The sequence below is a fragment of the Onychomys torridus genome, chromosome 23 (assembly GCF_903995425.1).
Source record: "Onychomys torridus chromosome 23, mOncTor1.1, whole genome shotgun sequence".
In the NCBI taxonomy this organism is placed as follows: Eukaryota; Metazoa; Chordata; class Mammalia; order Rodentia; family Cricetidae; genus Onychomys; species Onychomys torridus.
The window spans coordinates 34,550,996-34,569,571 of record NC_050465.1 but is presented as its reverse complement, the minus strand read 5'-3'; the positions used below and the strand labels follow the sequence as shown (position 1 = coordinate 34,569,571).

At 46.3% G+C, this 18,576-nt stretch overlaps 2 protein-coding genes across 3 annotated transcripts in view; one reads left to right on the top strand and one right to left on the bottom strand.

Moving 5' to 3' along the window:
- Stat1 (signal transducer and activator of transcription 1) overlaps window positions 1-12,345 on the top strand; it is a 40,936-nt gene extending 28,591 nt beyond the window's left edge. Inside the window, exons 18-25 of the mRNA XM_036173240.1 lie at window positions 211-346; window positions 2,295-2,344; window positions 2,941-3,035; window positions 3,839-3,984; window positions 5,375-5,560; window positions 6,485-6,560; window positions 7,442-7,541; window positions 10,756-12,345. Coding sequence (XP_036029133.1) covers window positions 211-346; window positions 2,295-2,344; window positions 2,941-3,035; window positions 3,839-3,984; window positions 5,375-5,560; window positions 6,485-6,560; window positions 7,442-7,541; window positions 10,756-10,770 — 804 coding nt within the window. The 3' untranslated portion in view covers window positions 10,771-12,345. The remainder of the gene's footprint in view (window positions 1-210; window positions 347-2,294; window positions 2,345-2,940; window positions 3,036-3,838; window positions 3,985-5,374; window positions 5,561-6,484; window positions 6,561-7,441; window positions 7,542-10,755) is intronic.
- A 2,723-nt stretch (window positions 12,346-15,068) lies between these two features.
- Gls (glutaminase) overlaps window positions 15,069-18,576 on the bottom strand; it is a 71,263-nt gene continuing 67,755 nt past the window's right edge. For both annotated transcript variants that reach the window (XM_036172954.1, XM_036172956.1), the window contains one exon: window positions 15,069-17,621. In XM_036172954.1, coding sequence (XP_036028847.1) covers window positions 17,465-17,621 — 157 coding nt within the window. In that variant the 3' untranslated portion in view covers window positions 15,069-17,464. The remainder of the gene's footprint in view (window positions 17,622-18,576) is intronic.

The following is an 18,576-nucleotide window of genomic DNA, read 5'->3' as shown; positions in this document are numbered from 1 at the left end:
CCACAAAGTGGCCTCAAGTATTGATTTTGGGGTGACAAGTAAGTGTCAGTGAGTAAATAGATGCTGACATCTAATTCTGAGACTTCTCACCCCAGCCGTGACAGCCTGTGTGTCACAGAAGCTAGCACTGAGCTCTGGGGCAGGCTGTGCCTGCGCTGCCTGTGGCCAGTGGCTCCTATGTAACCCCAGCTTCTGGGTGTTTCTTTCTAGAATCTCTCCTTCTTCCTGAACCCGCCTTGTGCACGCTGGTCCCAGCTCTCAGAGGTGCTGAGCTGGCAGTTTTCATCGGTCACCAAGCGAGGTCTCAACGCAGACCAGCTGAACATGCTGGGAGAGAAACTTCTGGGTATGGTGGACACGCGGCTCCTGTCAGCTCTCCCTTTCCATCTTCCTTTATTCTCTGTTTCTTAAAGGTGGGAGGATGTTAAAAATCAGGTGGCTTTTTAATTACAGCCAAGTGATATTAATGCTTTGAAAACGAAATTAAGTCCTGGAAAAGGAAAAGTGAATCCCACCTCTCCCTTAACATTTCTGAGACGGGATCTTTTATTATTATTATTATTATTATTATTATTATTATTATTATTATCATCATCATCATCATCATTACCATTATTATCATTATTATTATTATATTTGTGTTTTAATTTTACACATCAGCCATGGGTTCCCCTGTCCTCCCCCCTCCTGTCCCCGCCCCCACCTTCCTCCCAGCCCCTCCCCTCCATTCCCATCTCCTCCAGGACCAAGACTCCCCTGGGGATTCATTTAAACCTGATGGATTCAGTACAGGCAGGTCCTGTCCCCTCTTTCCAGGCTGAGCAAAGTGTCCCTGTGTAAGCCCAAGGTTCCAAACAGCCAGTTCATGGACTAAGGACAGGTCCTGGTCCCTGAGATGGGATCTTTTAGATTATTAAAATATGTCACATGAGCCCGAAATAAGTTATTGATGGGCAGATGAGATCGGACTTGTCCTTAGGGAGTATACGAGGAAAGTCCCTGACGCAGAATCAAGTTCTAGGCTTAAAAGCCCCAGACCCTTGTATCAAGGCAGGCCCATGTCGCAGGAGGCAGGGTCAGTTTTGCTGATCAGGCAGAGTCTGGACCGTGGTAGCTAATTCTCTCAGTGGCTGATGAAGAAAAGACTGATCACTGACAGATCTTCCAGTGAACGGGAGTATCTGAACCATGTCTTTCAAATCCATCAACACTGTTGTCTGGATTTGCTGTCTGTGTAGCAGGGTGGCGAGGACTCAGCGGAAGTGGTCTGTCTAACCCGTGGCCCTCCTCAACCCATGGCCCTCAGCAGAGCCTTCTCTCAAATGCACCCATTAACAGAAGTCTAAGATCTTGTTCTGTATCTGCATTTGATGGGATGCCAGGAGGTTTTTTGTTTTCCTGCTTGTTGCTTATCTGTGGTTTTTGTAAACGAAGGCAGTGGATTAACATCGCTCAGACCGTGTGCTGGTTTCATTTCCACGGCTCATCATGATTATCGTTTGCAGAAGGTGAAGGGAAAGAACCAAAGTCTAAAGCAAGCTTGTACATAGAATCGAGTACCAGCTCAGCTGGTCACTGGGGGTGATCTCGGTCTTACCTCAAACTCTTCAGTTAATCTGTAGGGCTTTTGGCAGTGGAGACTTCATGTCGGCAGTTATGGGAGCAACAGGAAATGCTGCTGGATGCGAGTGGGGCAGAGGGCTTATCCAGAGAGCCTTGGGAGTTGGGGGGTGGGGGGCAGACAGATCATGCCACAGTGAGATCAGCTAGGAAGGCAGTGTCATGTAGCGAGATTTAGAGATTTGTCCTCTCTCCGAGAAGGGGAGCTAAGAGGCAGCAGATGGCAGGGCTTTCCAATGCTTCAGCTGCATACTTTCTAATGCTTCTCTGCATACTTTCATAATCAGATGCCCAGTAATCCCCACTCATTCCTTCATGCGGTTAGCATCCATGGTGGTGCCCATCTGTAATCTCAGCACTGATGGAGGCAGAGGCCAGGGAGCGGGTGATGAGTTTGAGGCCGGGCTGGGCTACGTAGAGAGACCCCTGTCTTACAAAATAAAGAAACACGGGAAATAAAAGGACCATTCATAGGTTGTAGACAACCTTATGGTATCCACTCAGTCTGTGTAACTGCTGATCCATTTCCAGTTAACGTACCAGAGCGTCAACCATGACGTAATCACCTTTGCAGTGAGCTCTTCCATCTTCCAAACTGTTCTGACTAGAGCGTCAGGACAATTACAGTCCAGTAAAAAGGCTGTTTTTTTTTTTTTTTTTTTTTACCCCCTTAGGTCCTAATGCTGGTCCTGATGGTCTTATTCCGTGGACAAGGTTCTGTAAGGTGGGTGCTGCGTGAGTTTTATAGCTGTGATCCTGCGTCCTTTCCACTCTGGGGAGGCTTTCCCATTTCTCATCTTGGTAGTTCACTGTTTGCTTATTCTGGCGTTTTTATCTGCTGCCCCTCACACCCCGTGAGCAAGTTGTTTACTTTCCTCTGGTTCAGGAGGTCGTCTCCAAGCCAAGCCCGGCAGGAAGCACCTGCCTGGGCGATAACAGTCTCCAGGCCCTCACAGCGCCTCTTAACCAGCAGGGCTTCGCCTAAGGCCACATGAAATGTGTGCAGTGACTTGTGCAGAAGCGCTCAGGCCGAGGGCACTTGCACAGGATGTTGACACAGGGGCCACCAGCTGGAGCTGAGCAGCTCACCCTGGCCTCTGCTAGTGTGAGGGCAGCTCTTGTTTTCCAGTTCCCCTGGGGTGCTGCAGTTGGGAGAGGACTCTAGGGAAAGGAAGAGCGCCTGTAAGTCAGTCAGAGGCGAGGGACCCAGGCGCCCCCCACTCAGGGACAACTACCACTCATGCCTGGGCTGGGCCTCTTTGGAAGGGGAAGGACAAGCCACTGCTTTGGTTAACCAAGTGTGCGTTTCTGCACTTGCAGGAAAATATCAACGATAAAAACTTTTCCTTCTGGCCTTGGATAGACACCATCCTAGAGCTCATTAAGAAGCACCTGCTGTGTCTGTGGAATGACGGGTAAGGGCCACCGAGCGCTGGACGGATGTGGACAAAGTCTGGGCTGGGCTTCATCCTTTGGAAGGATTTCTGTCTTCCTCATGGACATGCACACCTAGATGGTGTCAGGGTTGTGTCACAGGGGACCCTTAGAAGATATGTCTTAGGATATATGTATATAATTTTTAAAAGCTAAATTAAAACAAAATCCTCCAAGGGCCGCTAATGCATCATTCATTCCTACGAGAATTGTCAGTATTTACTGTAGTGCCCTAATAAAGAAGCAAAACCCACCAGGTGGGGTGGTGCATGCCTTTAACCTCAGCACTCTGAAGGCAGAGGCAGGCTGATCTCCGTGATCATAGCAAGTTCTAGGCCAGCCAAGGCTACACAGTGAGACGCTGTCTTAAAATAATCATAATAACAATAATAAAAGAAAAGGTGTTTAGCTCATTTGTTCTCAGATCAACTGATAGTTTAACAATAGTTTTCAGTTGACAAAAGGTGCTGGTGTATGAAAATATACCATCTGAGGCTGCATCTCAGGTGTGAGATGCAGATGCAGACATTCATGGTGTTTAAAATCAGAGACTAACCACAGAAGACCCATCATTGATGGAGCTTCACACCAGTGCCCATTCATCCTGATGCTTCCTTGAGCAAATCCACGTGGAAGGCTTACGTCCCAGTCAGACATTTTGAAAGTATACATTTTTATAATATGCTGTTTTCAAGTGGCGGCCATTTCTCAGAGCGTAAGTCAAAATGAAAATTAAACCCATGAGTGAAATACAAAATGTTCCATTCATCTCTTTAATGTCCAGGTGCATCATGGGCTTTATCAGCAAGGAGCGGGAACGCGCCCTACTCAAGGACCAACAGCCAGGGACGTTCCTGCTTAGGTTCAGTGAGAGCTCCCGGGAAGGGGCCATCACTTTCACATGGGTGGAGCGGTCCCAGAATGGAGGCGGTGAGTGAAGTGTGTCCCGGCTTTTAGGCCTGCCGTGCATGCATGCCTGAATCCGGCACTGCGCCCGGATGGGGCCGTTTGTGTAGCTTTGGGACTGAAATTGCATATCCCTTCAGTTACGCATCTGGGCTCTCTGCTGCAAGAGCCTTAGACCACCAGGAGCACTGGTGACAGGCTGCCCAGGCTTTCTGTTCCCTAAGAGTCAATACAGTCTGCACCCCATTGTTGGAAGGGATCACATGTCCCACAGTGTAAGATTTCAGGCTCAAATCCTCCAGGATACCTTGCCTGGGCGAGGACCGGCTTTGTGAGAAGCAGGTTTCTCTATGCACTGTTGTTACAGGGGCTGCTGGGACGAGGTGCAGCTCCGCCCACCTTCGTCTCTGCCTGCCATATCTTAGATTGCGAAATGACTAAAACCACTCCAGAACCTTGGTGTTATACAGCAGGCTTCTTGTAATAAAACAGAACAGAAAAGTAAGAGTAACAAACAGATAGTTACTTATGGCTTGCAGTTTACAGAGTGGGAGCTGGATTACCCTAGGATTTTAGATTCAGAAAGAAGGGATAGCCTTCTGATTCTACCCCGCCCCCATGAAAAAAGGCAGGAGGTCAGGAATCAGGCTTAGTGTGGGCAGTGGACTCCGAGGTCTGCCCAGTTTCACTTTTTCCTTGTAGTTCATTTCCCAAGCCCACTGAGAGATGGGGCCCGGAGACTGATCAAGAGGAAAACACTTAGCAGCCAGGAAAGCGTTGGCCACAGGATACTCAGAAACCCAGAGGACTGAGGCACAGTTTATGCCCTAGGGGGCTAGGGGGAAGAAGCAGCTTGCAGCATCTTGGTTTTGTTTTAATAAAACAGGGTTTTTGGGGCTGGGCAGAGGTAGCGCACACCCTTAATCCCAGCACTCTGGAGGCAAGGCAGGAGGATCTCTGTGAGTTCGAGGCCAGCCTGGTCTACAGATCGAGTTCCAGGACAGGCACAAAGCTACACAGAGAAACCCTGTCTCAAAAAAACCAAAAAAAAAGGAAAAAAAAAATAGGATTTTTCAATATGAAAGGAAAAGTAGGGAGGAAGCCAATCTTTAATAATGTGATCTGCAGCCTGAGCCCAGTGACCCAGCCAGTGATTAGTTATCTGTGGACAGGCATTGCTTTGTTAAGGATGCAAGCTTTGGGCTAGAATTAGACCCTGACCAGAGAGCAACAAGTTAACTAATAGTGAAGGCAGCGCTTGCTTTTCCTCCTTTAAGGAGGATTATCGTGTCTGTGGAGGCCCTGGGTGTACAGACGTTGCAGGCTGTACCTGGTTCTCACTGGGCTCTGTCTGCAGGGCTGTTGTCCTCTTTGAGGTGCTCGGTACTGAGCCTCACTGGTTTCCTCCTTTCAGAACCCGACTTCCACGCGGTTGAACCCTACACGAAGAAAGAACTTTCAGCTGTTACTTTCCCAGATATTATTCGCAATTACAAAGTGATGGCCGCTGAGAATATTCCAGAGAATCCCCTGAAGTATCTGTACCCTAATATTGACAAAGACCATGCCTTCGGGAAGTATTACTCCAGGCCAAAGGAAGGTGAGTGTGAAGCAAGCTGTCGTGCCCCGTGAGGGAGCTTGCAGTGAGCGACTTCCTGGTGTTCAGTTGCTCCCAGACAAGTTCAGTAAATCTCATTGGTGCTCACCGTCCTGTGGGTGGATCATGGTGACAAAATGCCACCCCATGTGGTTAGTGTTACCAACCCATCACTTTTGAATTGATGAAGCAGGCTTTTTAAAATAGCATGAACTCAGTAAAGTTAGGGAAATGTATCGATTGGCCTGGTGCAGATAGAAAGACACGAATACACACTTCTGTTTTAAGGATATTGGAAAGGCCCATTTCTGATTTTGTATATTTGTTACCACTTTTTCCACACGGAAGGGTAAAGGAGAGGAACCAAAGCTAACTAATGTCTTGTAGCCTGCTCGGGTTAAAGCGGAGGAAGCCAAGATCTCAGATAAGTGAATCCAGGTCGGCTCCAGTACTTAGCAGAACCTGTTGTCGGGACTGTTGTGGACAGGATTCCTTGAATACAAGTCTGCCTCTCAGGTCATGGGATTACATTTGGAAAAAGTTCCAATTAACCCCACCCAGCTAATAGCTGTGTGAAGTCTGAAGTCTAACCAGCAGTCCCTTGACTCTGGAGTAAAGATGCCTTTAGCCTCCCCGACAGCTGTGCGTATTCCATCAGGGGACCAGCAAGACCGTGGCATGCCTGGGCTTCGTTCACCTGCTGGTAGATTCACAGCCTGGGGAAGAGGAAAGCGGCTAGACCCCTGGCTTCCTCCTGCTTGGTTCTCCATTCCCACCGGGGTTTTCAGATAACTTAGGCAGGAATGTCATGACCCCGTAAAGTTTCAGGGCACTAGGCCGTCAAGTCAGACAGAATGACGACAGAGTGACTGTCTGTTCCATGGGATTTCCGCTAATGTGATGTATACTTGATGTGCTTGCTTCCAGCCCCAGAACCGATGGAGCTCGATGACCCTAAGCGAACCGGATACATCAAGACTGAGCTGATTTCTGTGTCTGAAGTGTAAGTGAGCACAGAAGACTGACATGTTCCGAACCTCAAGCCAGCCTCGCTCCTGGCTGGGGCCCACTGATTGCTCTGGCATGTAGCTTGTTTTCCTATTGTAGTTGATGTGGCCACCACGGTCGGACTTTTTGGAAAGATCCTAACTAGTCCCAGTGTGACTGCTTACCAGCATTTTACTGCCTTAAGATAAGCCACAACAACAACAACCAAAAACCCCCCAAACAGAACAACAATAAACAAAATAAAAATAAAACAAAGCTGTATGTAAGGAGTATACTTTCTCCCCAAACTGATACTTTGAACAAGTATGAATAAAAGAAACAAAAATGGATAAATGGGAAAGTAGTTCTTCTCGATCAAGGAAAGGCCGAGGTCGTAACTGAGATCCATCTTCTCCACCTGTTTTTATTGTGTTGTTTCATTCCACAAAAGGTAGAAAGTTTTGGAAAAGTCATTGTCAGTTTTTTGGCTTGCGGCACTGTCTTGGGGTGAATGGATGTAGCCTTCATGTAAAACCACTCTGTGGAGCAGCCTAATCCGCATACAACCCTCAAGGTAGGGACGAGGGATTCCCCAGACATTCCTCCCGTGCTCTTCTGTCCAGGGTAAGCCTCACGAGCCTGCCATCTCCGGATGACACGCCACACGCTCACCCCGAGGCTTCACCCAGGCAGCAGTGGTGTAGGCTTCAGTCTGGCAATTGCTTACTCGTGTCCAGCGAACCCCCCGGGGCCGGGCTGGGACTTAAACCTCCCGTGGTCTTCACTGTCTGAGGAAAATGATATAAAGTGGTCACTTAATCACAGATAACAGATGACAGTGTCTCTGCTGCCTACATACGTAACCCGCTGTTAACACTGTCCCCCTCTCTCTTCTAGCCACCCTTCCAGACTCCAGACCACAGACAACCTGCTTCCCATGTCTCCAGAAGAGTTTGACGAGATGTCCCGGATAGTGGGCCCTGATTTTGACAGTATGGTGAGTACCGTGCCAGGCCGTTCCCAGCCTGAGAAAGCCTGAGCAGGCGTACTGCAGCAGATCGGAAGTCTGCCTGTGAGGAGCAGCCTTGGGCAGAGCCAAGGAAAGGGCTTTTTGTTTTTTTCTTAATAGATGAGCCTGCATTTAAGGTAGCTGCATGATCAGCAGGATTTTATCCCCCGTTTTCCAGGTGCTCACATCCCCTTCCTCTATGAAGTAGAAAGGTCTAGCTGTGTAGACAGGTCACACACTAAGGGGCCACGGTGGGTGTTCAGAGACCGAGGAGTCTACCCGGGGCTTCTGTAAAGGCGTTCTCTCTCTTTTTTTAATTAATTAATTAATTAATTAATTAATTAATTAATTAAAAAGGCGTTCTCTTTAGGACAGGACAGATGCCTGTTGGCATGCTTTGTAGCTCAGATCTAACTCATCCTGCCAGCGTCTGGGGCTGTGAAGGACGGCCATGATGACCGGTTCAGGGAGGGAGTTAATGGGTTTCACGCCCTAAACAGAAACACGGTGTTTGCAAAAGAGAGACCCTTCTTCGGGGAGAATGTTTTCAGCAGAGCCAATAGGGCCACTTGCCCACGTGTTTTGTTTGGGGAACTGGCGGTCTTGCCAACGCTGTTTAGTTTTAAGCCCCCTTTTTCACATGGAGTTAGGCCAGTCCATTTCCAAAGCTTGCTTAACGCTTTCAAAAAGAATTCTCTTAGCCGTGGCAGGCCTCTCTTCATCACTGTGTACTCGGTGCCTAGCAAAAATGTGTTCAGTAAGGAGAGCATCAGAGAAGCGGACAGGAGAGGGGGCGAGGAATGTGGGAGTCAAGCTTCTCACACAGACGCTCACGTGCGCAGGGAATGCCCGAGTGTCGCCTCAGCGATGCCCGTTTCTCATGTGTGACTTTGACTTCAAACAGCTCATGAAGTAGACTAAAAAGCTTAGAAAGTACTTTCCTAGATCTGCCTGGTCGTAGAGATGCTCAGCTAGTGTGTGATCACAAAGTAACTGCTGTTTCTTGGTGGAGGGGGCCTTCGGTCTGTGTAAAGTAGCATCCTGACCTGACTCTGGAAAGTGTTTTGTAAATCTCAGATGAAAATGGAGTAATGGTAAAGTTTGATTCAGAAAATGTAAAACAGATCCAAGGGTCCAAAACTGGGGTGAGCTTTTACCCCTCCTTTGTTGCTCAGAAAATCAGATCACATCACCCCTGCCTCTGTGTGCCAGACGGGAGCTCTTTGCCTCTACTGAGGTGAAGGCGAGGCAGAGCTGGGTAAGAAGCCTGTGACTGGAATTTGGCATACAGAGTTCCAGCTGTCATCACCATTGTTCCCTGTGACCCACAAAAACTAAGCCGCTAATTCCTCCGTTTGTACAAGGGACACTGCTTTCAATGTGCTGGCACGGTGATGCTGCAGAAGCATTTTCCACCCTCAAACGAATTCCAGAACATGGGTTTGTAGTCTTTGGATGCCCCGTGTAGCCATTCTGTTCTAACAATCTTATTTGTGTGATTTATGGAATAGATACAGAGGATATGTAGATATAATAAGTTAGTATGTGATAAATACCCACTTATCGTAGTAGTCTCCAGGTGAGCCCCCAACGATCTCTGGGACTCTCTAGTGGAGGCCCTGCTCCAGTTAGACAAGGTGAGGATGAGCTTGGCCTGTTGAAGCAGCGTAACTTCAGCAGTGAGCTCCGTCTGCAGGCCTCTTCATGACTTCTGTCCTGCCTTAACTCGGAGTAAGAGCGTGAGGGATGAGATGGCTCTGCCTGGAATCCCAGCAGTTGTGAGGCTGAGACAGGGGGATGTCACGTTGGAGGCCACACTGGGCTACACAGACTTGGTCACAAAACAAGTGGAATTAGGTGTGTGCTCTGAGGTGAAAAGGACTCTGAGCTGCCTTATCCCCACCAATGTGGAGGTGGCAGCCATGGACTAAAGAGGCAGGAAGAGTTGCTAACCGGGCCAGCCTTGGCGCTCAGGCTCCTGAGGTGATTGTCCACGAGGGCCGGCCAGTATACCAGGGTGTTTTATGGTATGGTATTTATGCAGTCTGACATTTCCATACAATAGACTTGCCTCTCGAAGCTGGGGTAGAACCAGTTAGTTCACTTTCCTGGAGGCCTTTGTCCAGGGCTCACACCCACACTGTTTTCTTTTGCTGGGCTGGACATTTCACAAATGCTTTCTTTGACCAAACCTGTGTGTTAGGCGCTATTAGCCAACTTAGTACATGAAGAACTGGAGGTTAATAAGCCAATCACAGTGACAGGATTTGGATGCAGGTTCTCTCCCTCTCTCTCCCCGTCTCCCATTCTTCCCTTCCCTCCCTCCCTCCCTCCCCCCTTCCTCCCCCTGCTCCTACAGTACACCATTTTAACTACAGACTTTGTGCCCTCAACCAGACTGCAACCTAAGAGGCAAACCCTTCAACATGCCTTTCAGTCTAAAATTGCTTTCCTAAAACTCTCCAGAGGCTTTGTGGTCTAGCGCTCTATGTGATTAGTTCTTCTGGCATTTGAGGCTGGAGAGTCTTGGTGTGGGGCTGCCCTGTCCACGGATGGATGTTTAGCAGCACCCTGGCGTCTGCCCTCTGGAACAGATGTGCCAGCAGCACATGCACACACGTACCCTCTAACGGCAGTGTCAGCAATGTCTTGAGAGCAGCCAGGGGACAGAGCCATCCTCGGTGTGAGCCGGTGTCCTCTGACGGACAGTTTATTGACACCTGTATCCAGGGCAGCTGGGCAGGCGAGGGTGGGGAGCTGAGGTGCTTCCTAGTGATTTTACTTCTCTGGCCCACATCCGGGACACAGGCTTTGTTTATTTTGCGTACTCAGTCATCATTTCCTCTGATCCCCCTCTCTCTCTCTGGCATAGGGCTCAGCATTTCCTCACATTTGTTTTGAATGAGCTGATTTACCATTATGCTGTCCCCAGACTTGCCTAACAGCAGAAAGCTTTATATCGTCTGTCTGGGTTAAGTCACAAAACTAATCCAGCAGGCCAGCGAGTAATAACCCATTGGTTTAGGTGATGTAAGCGACCCTGGTAGTCCAGGGAGGAGAGGACATGCTGGCCCTTCTGGTTCCACAGTGGGCATTTGCTGTAGGGAGCATCCTCCTGCTCCAAGGGCAATGGTGTCACATATATGAATCGCATGTCACGGGACCTGTGTAATGAACCTAACTGCATTTTGTCTTTTTGCAGATGAGTGCAGTATAAACACGAATTTCTCTCTTTGGAGACATTTTCCTTCCCATCTGTGATTACCTCCTGCTACTGTTCCTTCACATGCTGTATTTCTAGGGAAATGCAAGGAAGAAGAACATGTTTGTTGCACCCTGTTGATAGCAAGTGGATATTTCTCTAATTAGAAAGCTGTTACTTTGAAGGACTTCATGCATCTTACTGAAGGTGAAATGGAGAGTCACTTACGAAAAGTAGATTTTGTGAACAAAAGACCAGAGATCCACCCAAGACATCAGGACTAGGATGCGAGTGTTTTGGGAAAGGTGAGGAATATAAATAACATCTAGTAAAGGCTGCGTAGTCAGTGCCCAACTGCTACACATCACTGGACAGATACACGGTTACGGGGACCCTTCTTGATATAGGATATTTCTGTCCTGAAGACACTGGCATGTCCACTCTGCTTTATGGCTGGAAGTTTACCTATGGCACAGTTCAAAGCCAACTTTACATGCAGTGGTATTATCAAACTATAGTGGACATCCTTCATCTGAGTGGGAGGAAACAGTTGTGTTCTTATGTCTTCTGTGGTGGCCATGTAAAACTAAAGACACGATTCTCTTCAGGGAATTAGCTTTGTTGTTGGTTGTGGCTAAATGAAACTAAACACCCATAGAAGAAAGAACATTTTCCAAAATTCACAAGTAGCTTCTGTTAAACATATACTCCACTAAGCTAAGTGGGTTTTGCTGTCATCCTGGTCATCGGCTGAATAAACTCTCTTTGCACATCCATTAAGGGAACCAGCTTTCTTAAGGCAAATAATTTTTTAAGTTGAAATTACGGATACAGATAAACCTATCAGTTTAATCCATATTCTTAAATGGGCTGTCTTTATTGTTTTTAGCTGGTTGTCTTAATTAGCCATAAAATTGGAAAAAGTAGTAACTGACTTGAGTCATTAGCCAAATATGAGTATCCAAAAATTTCAGAACACACCCCATAGAAAGGCACTGAAAACCATTTTTCACGGATAAATGCGTTTTTACGACATTACACTCACCAATGGTTCCATGGTCTGTCTGTCCTGTGCTTTGTCAGACACCTTTCTGAGGGACCACGTTTTATGGCGTGTGCTGATTTTTCACGTTCTTCAGTGGTGCCAGCCCAGTCCAGGGGCTCAGGTTGGGTTGGTTGGCGGGGTTCTCCTGGGTTACAGACCTCTGTCTCCATAGCTGTGGCTGTCCCCCACCGTCATCTCAGCTGTGTTGTCCCGTAATCTTTTGCTTTACTTAGCTGGAGATAAGTCCACTTCAGACCCCAGTGCAAAGCATTTGCACAGTCCTCTCCTGGGACGGAAACAGAGGCCTCCCCTTTCTATGTACCGTGTGGGATTAGCCGGGCCCTCACAGACTCTTACATTGAAATGATCGAGAAACAAAACATTTAAAAAATACTGTTTCCAAATGCTGAGCTCTAACTATCGCTTATGTCGTTGTCTATTGAGAACATTGTTATGGTTTCATTCTGTTGAACGAGACTTTAAGAAATGTTAAAATGATGTTAGTCTCCTCTTAGTATTTAATATAAAGATATTTAAAATGTCTAGTATTGTGAGTTGGCTTAATATGTATCTCATTTATGTACCAGGTCTATTTTAAACTAAGATTAATAACACTGTTTTCTAAGTGTTGCCCTTGCTCTCTGTCCTGGTAGTCACAGTAACTATGGCACTTTAGGGCAGGCACTGTGGTGAGGCCACTTCTGAGGCAGAAGCACAAGGATCAGGAGTTTAAAGTCATTCTTGACTACACGGCAAGTTCAAGGCCATCCTAGGCTACATGAGATCATAACTCTTGAAAACGGAGGGGGCAGGGACAGGAGAGGTATCTAAGTCAGTGGAAGACAATGTGTTTACATTCTTGGGTCATTGATGTTTTAAGATGTCACTAAACACGTCCTAGCTTGAAGGTGTTTGTGTTTGAGTATGTCTAGGGTGGTATTTTCTAAGAATGGTGCATATATGTACCACTTGGGATAAACTGATTTATTTAGGCACTTTCTGAGGTGGCATTACATAAATGGAATCTGTTGGCTGCCTGAAAACTAATGTGGCATGTGAAGGCATGTGTCAGCAAACAGAGCAGGCCCATGACACCCGACTGCCCTAGGGAAGATGCCAGACTAAGCTGGAAAGTTGAAAATTCTTTTACTTTTGGAGCTGGAAGGCTAATCCCCATCTTGAGAGTCTGATTTACCCAAAGGCATCTTTTGTTTAAAATTCATTCATTTTTTCATCAAATAACGCCTCGAACCAGGCGTTATTCTGGATGCTTGGACGACACCTGTCCCACTAAATAAATGGCTGCCGTCATAAACGTACGTCGTCCTAGGATACTGAGCCGTTTGCTCAGGAGTCACTTTACCCATTCAAGTTGAATAGAGATTTTGTGAAGCAGGAATAGCCAATGACCCATGGATTAGAGCACTTGTTGCTCTTGCAGGAGAACTGGGTACAGTTCCCAGCACCCACATGGTGGCTCACAGGCATTTATAACTCCAGTTCCAGGGGATCTGATACTTTCTTCTGACCTCCATGGGCACCAGGCACTCATGTGGTGTACATACACAAAAGCAAAACATTTATACATATAACCTAATTTTTTTAACTAGTAAAAGCTACAGATAATATAAATGTTAGAGGAAAATATATATATTTCCAAGAAACAACATTTAAACCAATTGTAGGAGGCTGAGGCTACTCAGTATTGTTTGAAAGCCTTGACTGTTCAGCAATAATTGGTGAGATTCAGCTCTCAAGTTCTGGGAAGCCAACTCTGGCTGTGAATTGTGTACTCTGACTTTAAAGGGACAATGTGATGTGTGCACAAAGCTGCCCAAACGGTAGAGCTGTCACATATCTATCATCCGACTTGTGAGTTTTATATTGTATAATGCTGTAATGCTCAATTGCAGCCTTTCCCATGTCGTGCACATAGATGAAGTCATGGTATTTTGGTGTCGTGACTGTCTGGTTTCATAGCAGATCTGCTGATCATGAGAAAAGGCAGCGAGAGGCACAGCCGGCCCCGTAAGGCCCAGTCAGGTCAAGCTCCAGAAATAGAACTGAGCCCTCTGAGCAGTCCTTATTACAGCCTCCAGCCCGTGGTGTTAGCATCTGTCACCTCCCGTAAAACAACTGCCTTAATTGTTACTAAGTCTACATCCTTCTACCCCAAACACATATACCGTCTAGCCTTTCATACCTAGATAATTTCCCACTCATAAAAAATGTGAGAGCCACCTAGTACATCCATGGATTGCTTCCTTGAACATCCATGATTTATGAACTTACTCATGTTACTATAGGGATTAACAAAATTAACCTAAACTCCTAACAAAAAGTGACATAAAAATAGAATGCTCATTATCATCTTAACAAATACAACTTTTCACTATTGGGGTTATCTGTGGGCTCTGCACTGCTACCAAGATTCCATCTGCAGATAACATGTGTGCAGTAGGAGTTGACCGAGGTTGCAGCACTTAGCACTGTCATGCTTGGCCCCAAAACTCACCCGAGAGACTTTAACTAGTAACTGTTAGCTAATGTGACTGAAGATACGCATCTTACCTGTAACTGTGCATTGGGGTTCAGGAAAAGAGTACTGGATTAAGAGTTCCATACCGTGGGCCACTCTTGGGTCCCAGCTCCATCAAAAAAAGAGTGGGTTAGAGCAGAGAATTCTATGTGTCACTTCTAGTTCTAAAATATCAGTGATAGAAATGGCCCAACACCACGGCTCCTATAACCAAGCAGTGTGGTTTCTGGCACAGAACTCTGATAAAATGAAAGTGGGATTGGTGTGGTGTTCACATACCTTCTCTATGGTCAGAAAACCAGAAGCTAACTTTAAACCCAAGAGGACCAAGGCGTTCTGGCTTTGGACCTGAAAGACACTCCCACATGTGAAGTATTCAGGGGAGCCACCAGCTAGTCCAACTCAGATCCTGGTGTGACAGTACTGGATCAGCTCTCCAGGTAGATTGCAAGGCTCCATGGAAACGTGCTCTTATCCAAGGATACCTGGAATGGCATGATCAGCAGGGTATCCTGAGCACTCTAACTGTACTAGCCCAGTGCGGCGAGCTTCCAGAGACCTGACCTAGCCTGCCCACCACAAACGTCAACAGCGAAGTCCTCACAGCTCTCATCTTGGTCCTGTGTGCTGCCTGGCTCATAGCAGGCTGGATGTAAAACGGCTACACACTTGTAGCTAAGCAGTGCAGGGAAAAGCTTAGTTATTTTAAGAAAATTCATTTCTCACAGCTGGTTTTCAATACATGTATTTATTATGCTGTAAAAAGCAACGCTACCTGATCTCACTGAAAATAAATATTTTCCAATTTCAGAATACTTACAATGTATAGTTTTAAGATTTCATTTTGGGAAATGTTGGAAGTAAATACATTCATAGCTTTGGACTCCCCAGGAGGGACCTAAATTCAACATCAGGTCATCTAGTCCCTGACAGCCAGCAGGATCAACAGTGAATCCAGCTGTGCAGCTAAAGCAGTGTGAGCAGTGGTAGGGTGTCGTGTCTTAGCAGACATGGGCACTGCAACAGTGAGAGCAGAAGCAGCGTAAACAGAGCTTCAAACCAACATGACCATGTCATGTTTCCATGATACCAAAAAATTACACAAGGCTGTAAAGCCAAAACAAAAGAGATCTTTGGAGTTTACTGATGGTAGCGGTAACAGCTCATTCAAGCATTTAAACAAAGTGTTCTCATTATCATCAGCCAATAGCAAACAGCCAGAGCAGGACCTGGTATACAGTCACAATAGCATGAGGGAAAAAAGTGTAAGTAACCAAGCCACAAAGACTTTACAAAGCAGCACTGATCTCAGAGAAGGTGACAACTTGTGTCTTCAAACAATATACAGAATAGTATTCAGAGAAGCCTCAAAGTCACTGGCAATATTTAAGTCACACATTGAACCACACAATGCCAGCTGCTTTTGGAACAGTGTTCTCTCAGTACACTCCAATTAAAACATGTTCATTCCTTAACTCTGGGGTTGATGCCTCTATGTGGAATGTTCCAGGTACCACCTGTCTTGAGGCTTGTGGAAGCAGGAACACAGTGGCAGGGCTGAGTGCCTACCCACCATCCTCCCCAGTCTCTGGAACTTAGAAACCTGGTGGTGGTGCCTGGCTCAGGAGAGGGACACTAGCCACAGTCTCATCAAGGGAGGTGCTTGCCAGAGAATGGGAGGGGATGGCTGAAAACAGGATCGGAGCAGCTGAAGGCTACTGGAGTGAATAATGTGCCATCAGGCGGCATAAAAGTCAGATGTCATGTGCTGACAGAGAGAGCCAAAGGAGAGGCTGTATCAACATGGTAGCCACTGGTATGTGTGCAGTTTCCAAGAAGTGCATTTGTGTGGGTACGGGTATGTACACACGTGCTTAATTATCAGAAGTCCTCACTAACATACCCCTCATCTCTTGGAGGTATAATAGGGTACAGTATGTTCAATTCCTAGAAAATTGTGTTCTTTTCTCGGGTCCCTTTTACCTGTTTCCTAAGTTAATCATAAATCACTTTTCCAAAACAAAGAAATGGTGAGTCTAAATTTACAACGAAGTGATCTGTTTTTACTGAATGATACAGTCCACCGACAGGAACAGAGGACACCTGGGGCCCTCCAGAAAGGAGTGCTAGCTAACACAGACTTCTGACAGGGGTTAAAAGTAAATGTTGTTGGTAGCTGTTCCTAAATGTATCATTGTCCTTTGGTAACTGAAAGCATCTCTGAACTTTTCTTTATTGTAGAAGCTGAAAAAGAACTTAGGAATCTGCAGTAGCTCTGTCTTCATTCTTGAGACTGACAGCTAATTTAGACATCTTAATTTTGGTTCATCTTCTATAAATGGCCAAGCTCTTCTCTGATGCTAGGAATGTGAGACATGATGACTGGCTGAGGAACCGTGAAAGCTGCAGAACGTGCCAGCACCCACTTCCCAGCTAAGGAAACACCACAGAGAGGCTGGCCTGAGGGCTACAGAGAAAGGAAAGGTTTTAAAGTACTAGAACTATATTCACACATATGTTTTTTGGTCACCAAACATGTCTTAACAGATTCCCTGATAAAATCTAATCGGAATTGGCAAGTCCTATGAACAGTTAGTGACTATTTTAATATTTAAGGAGCCACACCGTGAAGTGAGGAGACGTTTTAAACACTCAACCATGGAAGTGCATACAGTTGCTCAAACACTCGAACTAAATCTATATTTGAATTCTTGAAAATCACACTGTTTTTGTCTAATGACAGCATCGACCCCCTGGGAGAGACTGTACAACAGAGCTTAACTCATAAATGCATATGAGCATATCAGCACCCAGGGCTGAAAATTTACAAAGCACACAAATCATGAAGAGCACACAGGTCAGCTAGCATTGGTAACTATTCTTTTACATCAAATTATACAACGCACGAGGTAACTAGCGCTCACATTATGAAGGGAGGTTGTTTTATTTCTATTTTTTTCCCAAAGAAATCAGATTTGTCCTGTGCGCACAGTGAAGAAAACTCCAGTAACGCTGAAATGATAAATGTAAAGTGCACATCACTACCAGACAGAAATATACATGTTCTTCATAATCATGGTCCACAGTTAATAGGTAAGCAGTTGAAGTCTTGGGGTTTCAGACCATTATAACAACCCGTCGAGGTTCTTGTGGACAGTTTGATCCTCCTTTCCATTGTCAGAATCCCCTTGAGGTGTGTACTGGACTTGGTATTCCTGGAGGATTTTAAAAACATCATGGTGTCCAAAGTGCAGTGCTTCATCCATGGGGGTGTTGTTCCACCTGTAGCACAGCACAGACAGTGTCACACTCGTAACTACTGAACGGAGATGGTCGCCCGGCACCCCAGGCTCTAGGCCCAGGGTCCATGGCCAATCAACGACAGCTACATTATTTCAAGTGAGAACAGCAGAAACACACAAGAGGACTTAGAGTTCAGAAAAAGGGTCTGAGGAGCATCTGATAATGACAACAGGATGAGGTCTATGAAGAGATCTTGTCTCCACAGCCAAGTACTAAAGGAGGGCCTTTGGAAGCCAAGTCTAGTGTCGCAGATATTTAAAATCAGGCAGTAACATGTAAAAATTGATGTTCCTGTGAATTCAAGCCCCACTAACCTCTACAAGTCTTCCAGGTTTCTAATAACCTCGTGACATTAAATACATGTTAGGTAAGCAACATCTGCCCAGAGGAAGTGACCCAGCAGGCGTAGGAAGCTGCATACTCAGCTGGCCCACGGCCTGACCAGAACTGGGAGGGGAGATGGGAGGTTCAAGGACAAGCAAAGAGTTGCCACGGCAATGAGTCATCTGAGCCTTCTGCAAAAGTCCACCGCCCAGCAAACACCAGGCATGCTCCTTGGCTCCTGGCTCCTTTACAACCCATGAGCCCACCCGCTCAGCTCTGTCTGCTGGCTCCGGTTCCTGTCCCACCTCCCTGCTTTTGCTTCTTTCCATCATTCTGTATCTATCCTGAACCTTTCACCTTCTTAACAGGTCACAACATAAAACAACAACAACAACAACAACAACAACAAAAAGTGCTTAGTTCAGCATTTAAATGTCCTAGTGGCCTGTTCTTAGTATTTAAAAGCAGGTAAGTAACATTTTCTTATGTTTCTCAAAAAAACAGCTGCACCCTTCTGTATGGCTTTCATTAAGTCATTGGCTCTAATGTGATCAAATATTTGTGTTAATTTTGGGGGGGGGAGAAATCTGCCAAGTCATCTTCTTTACTC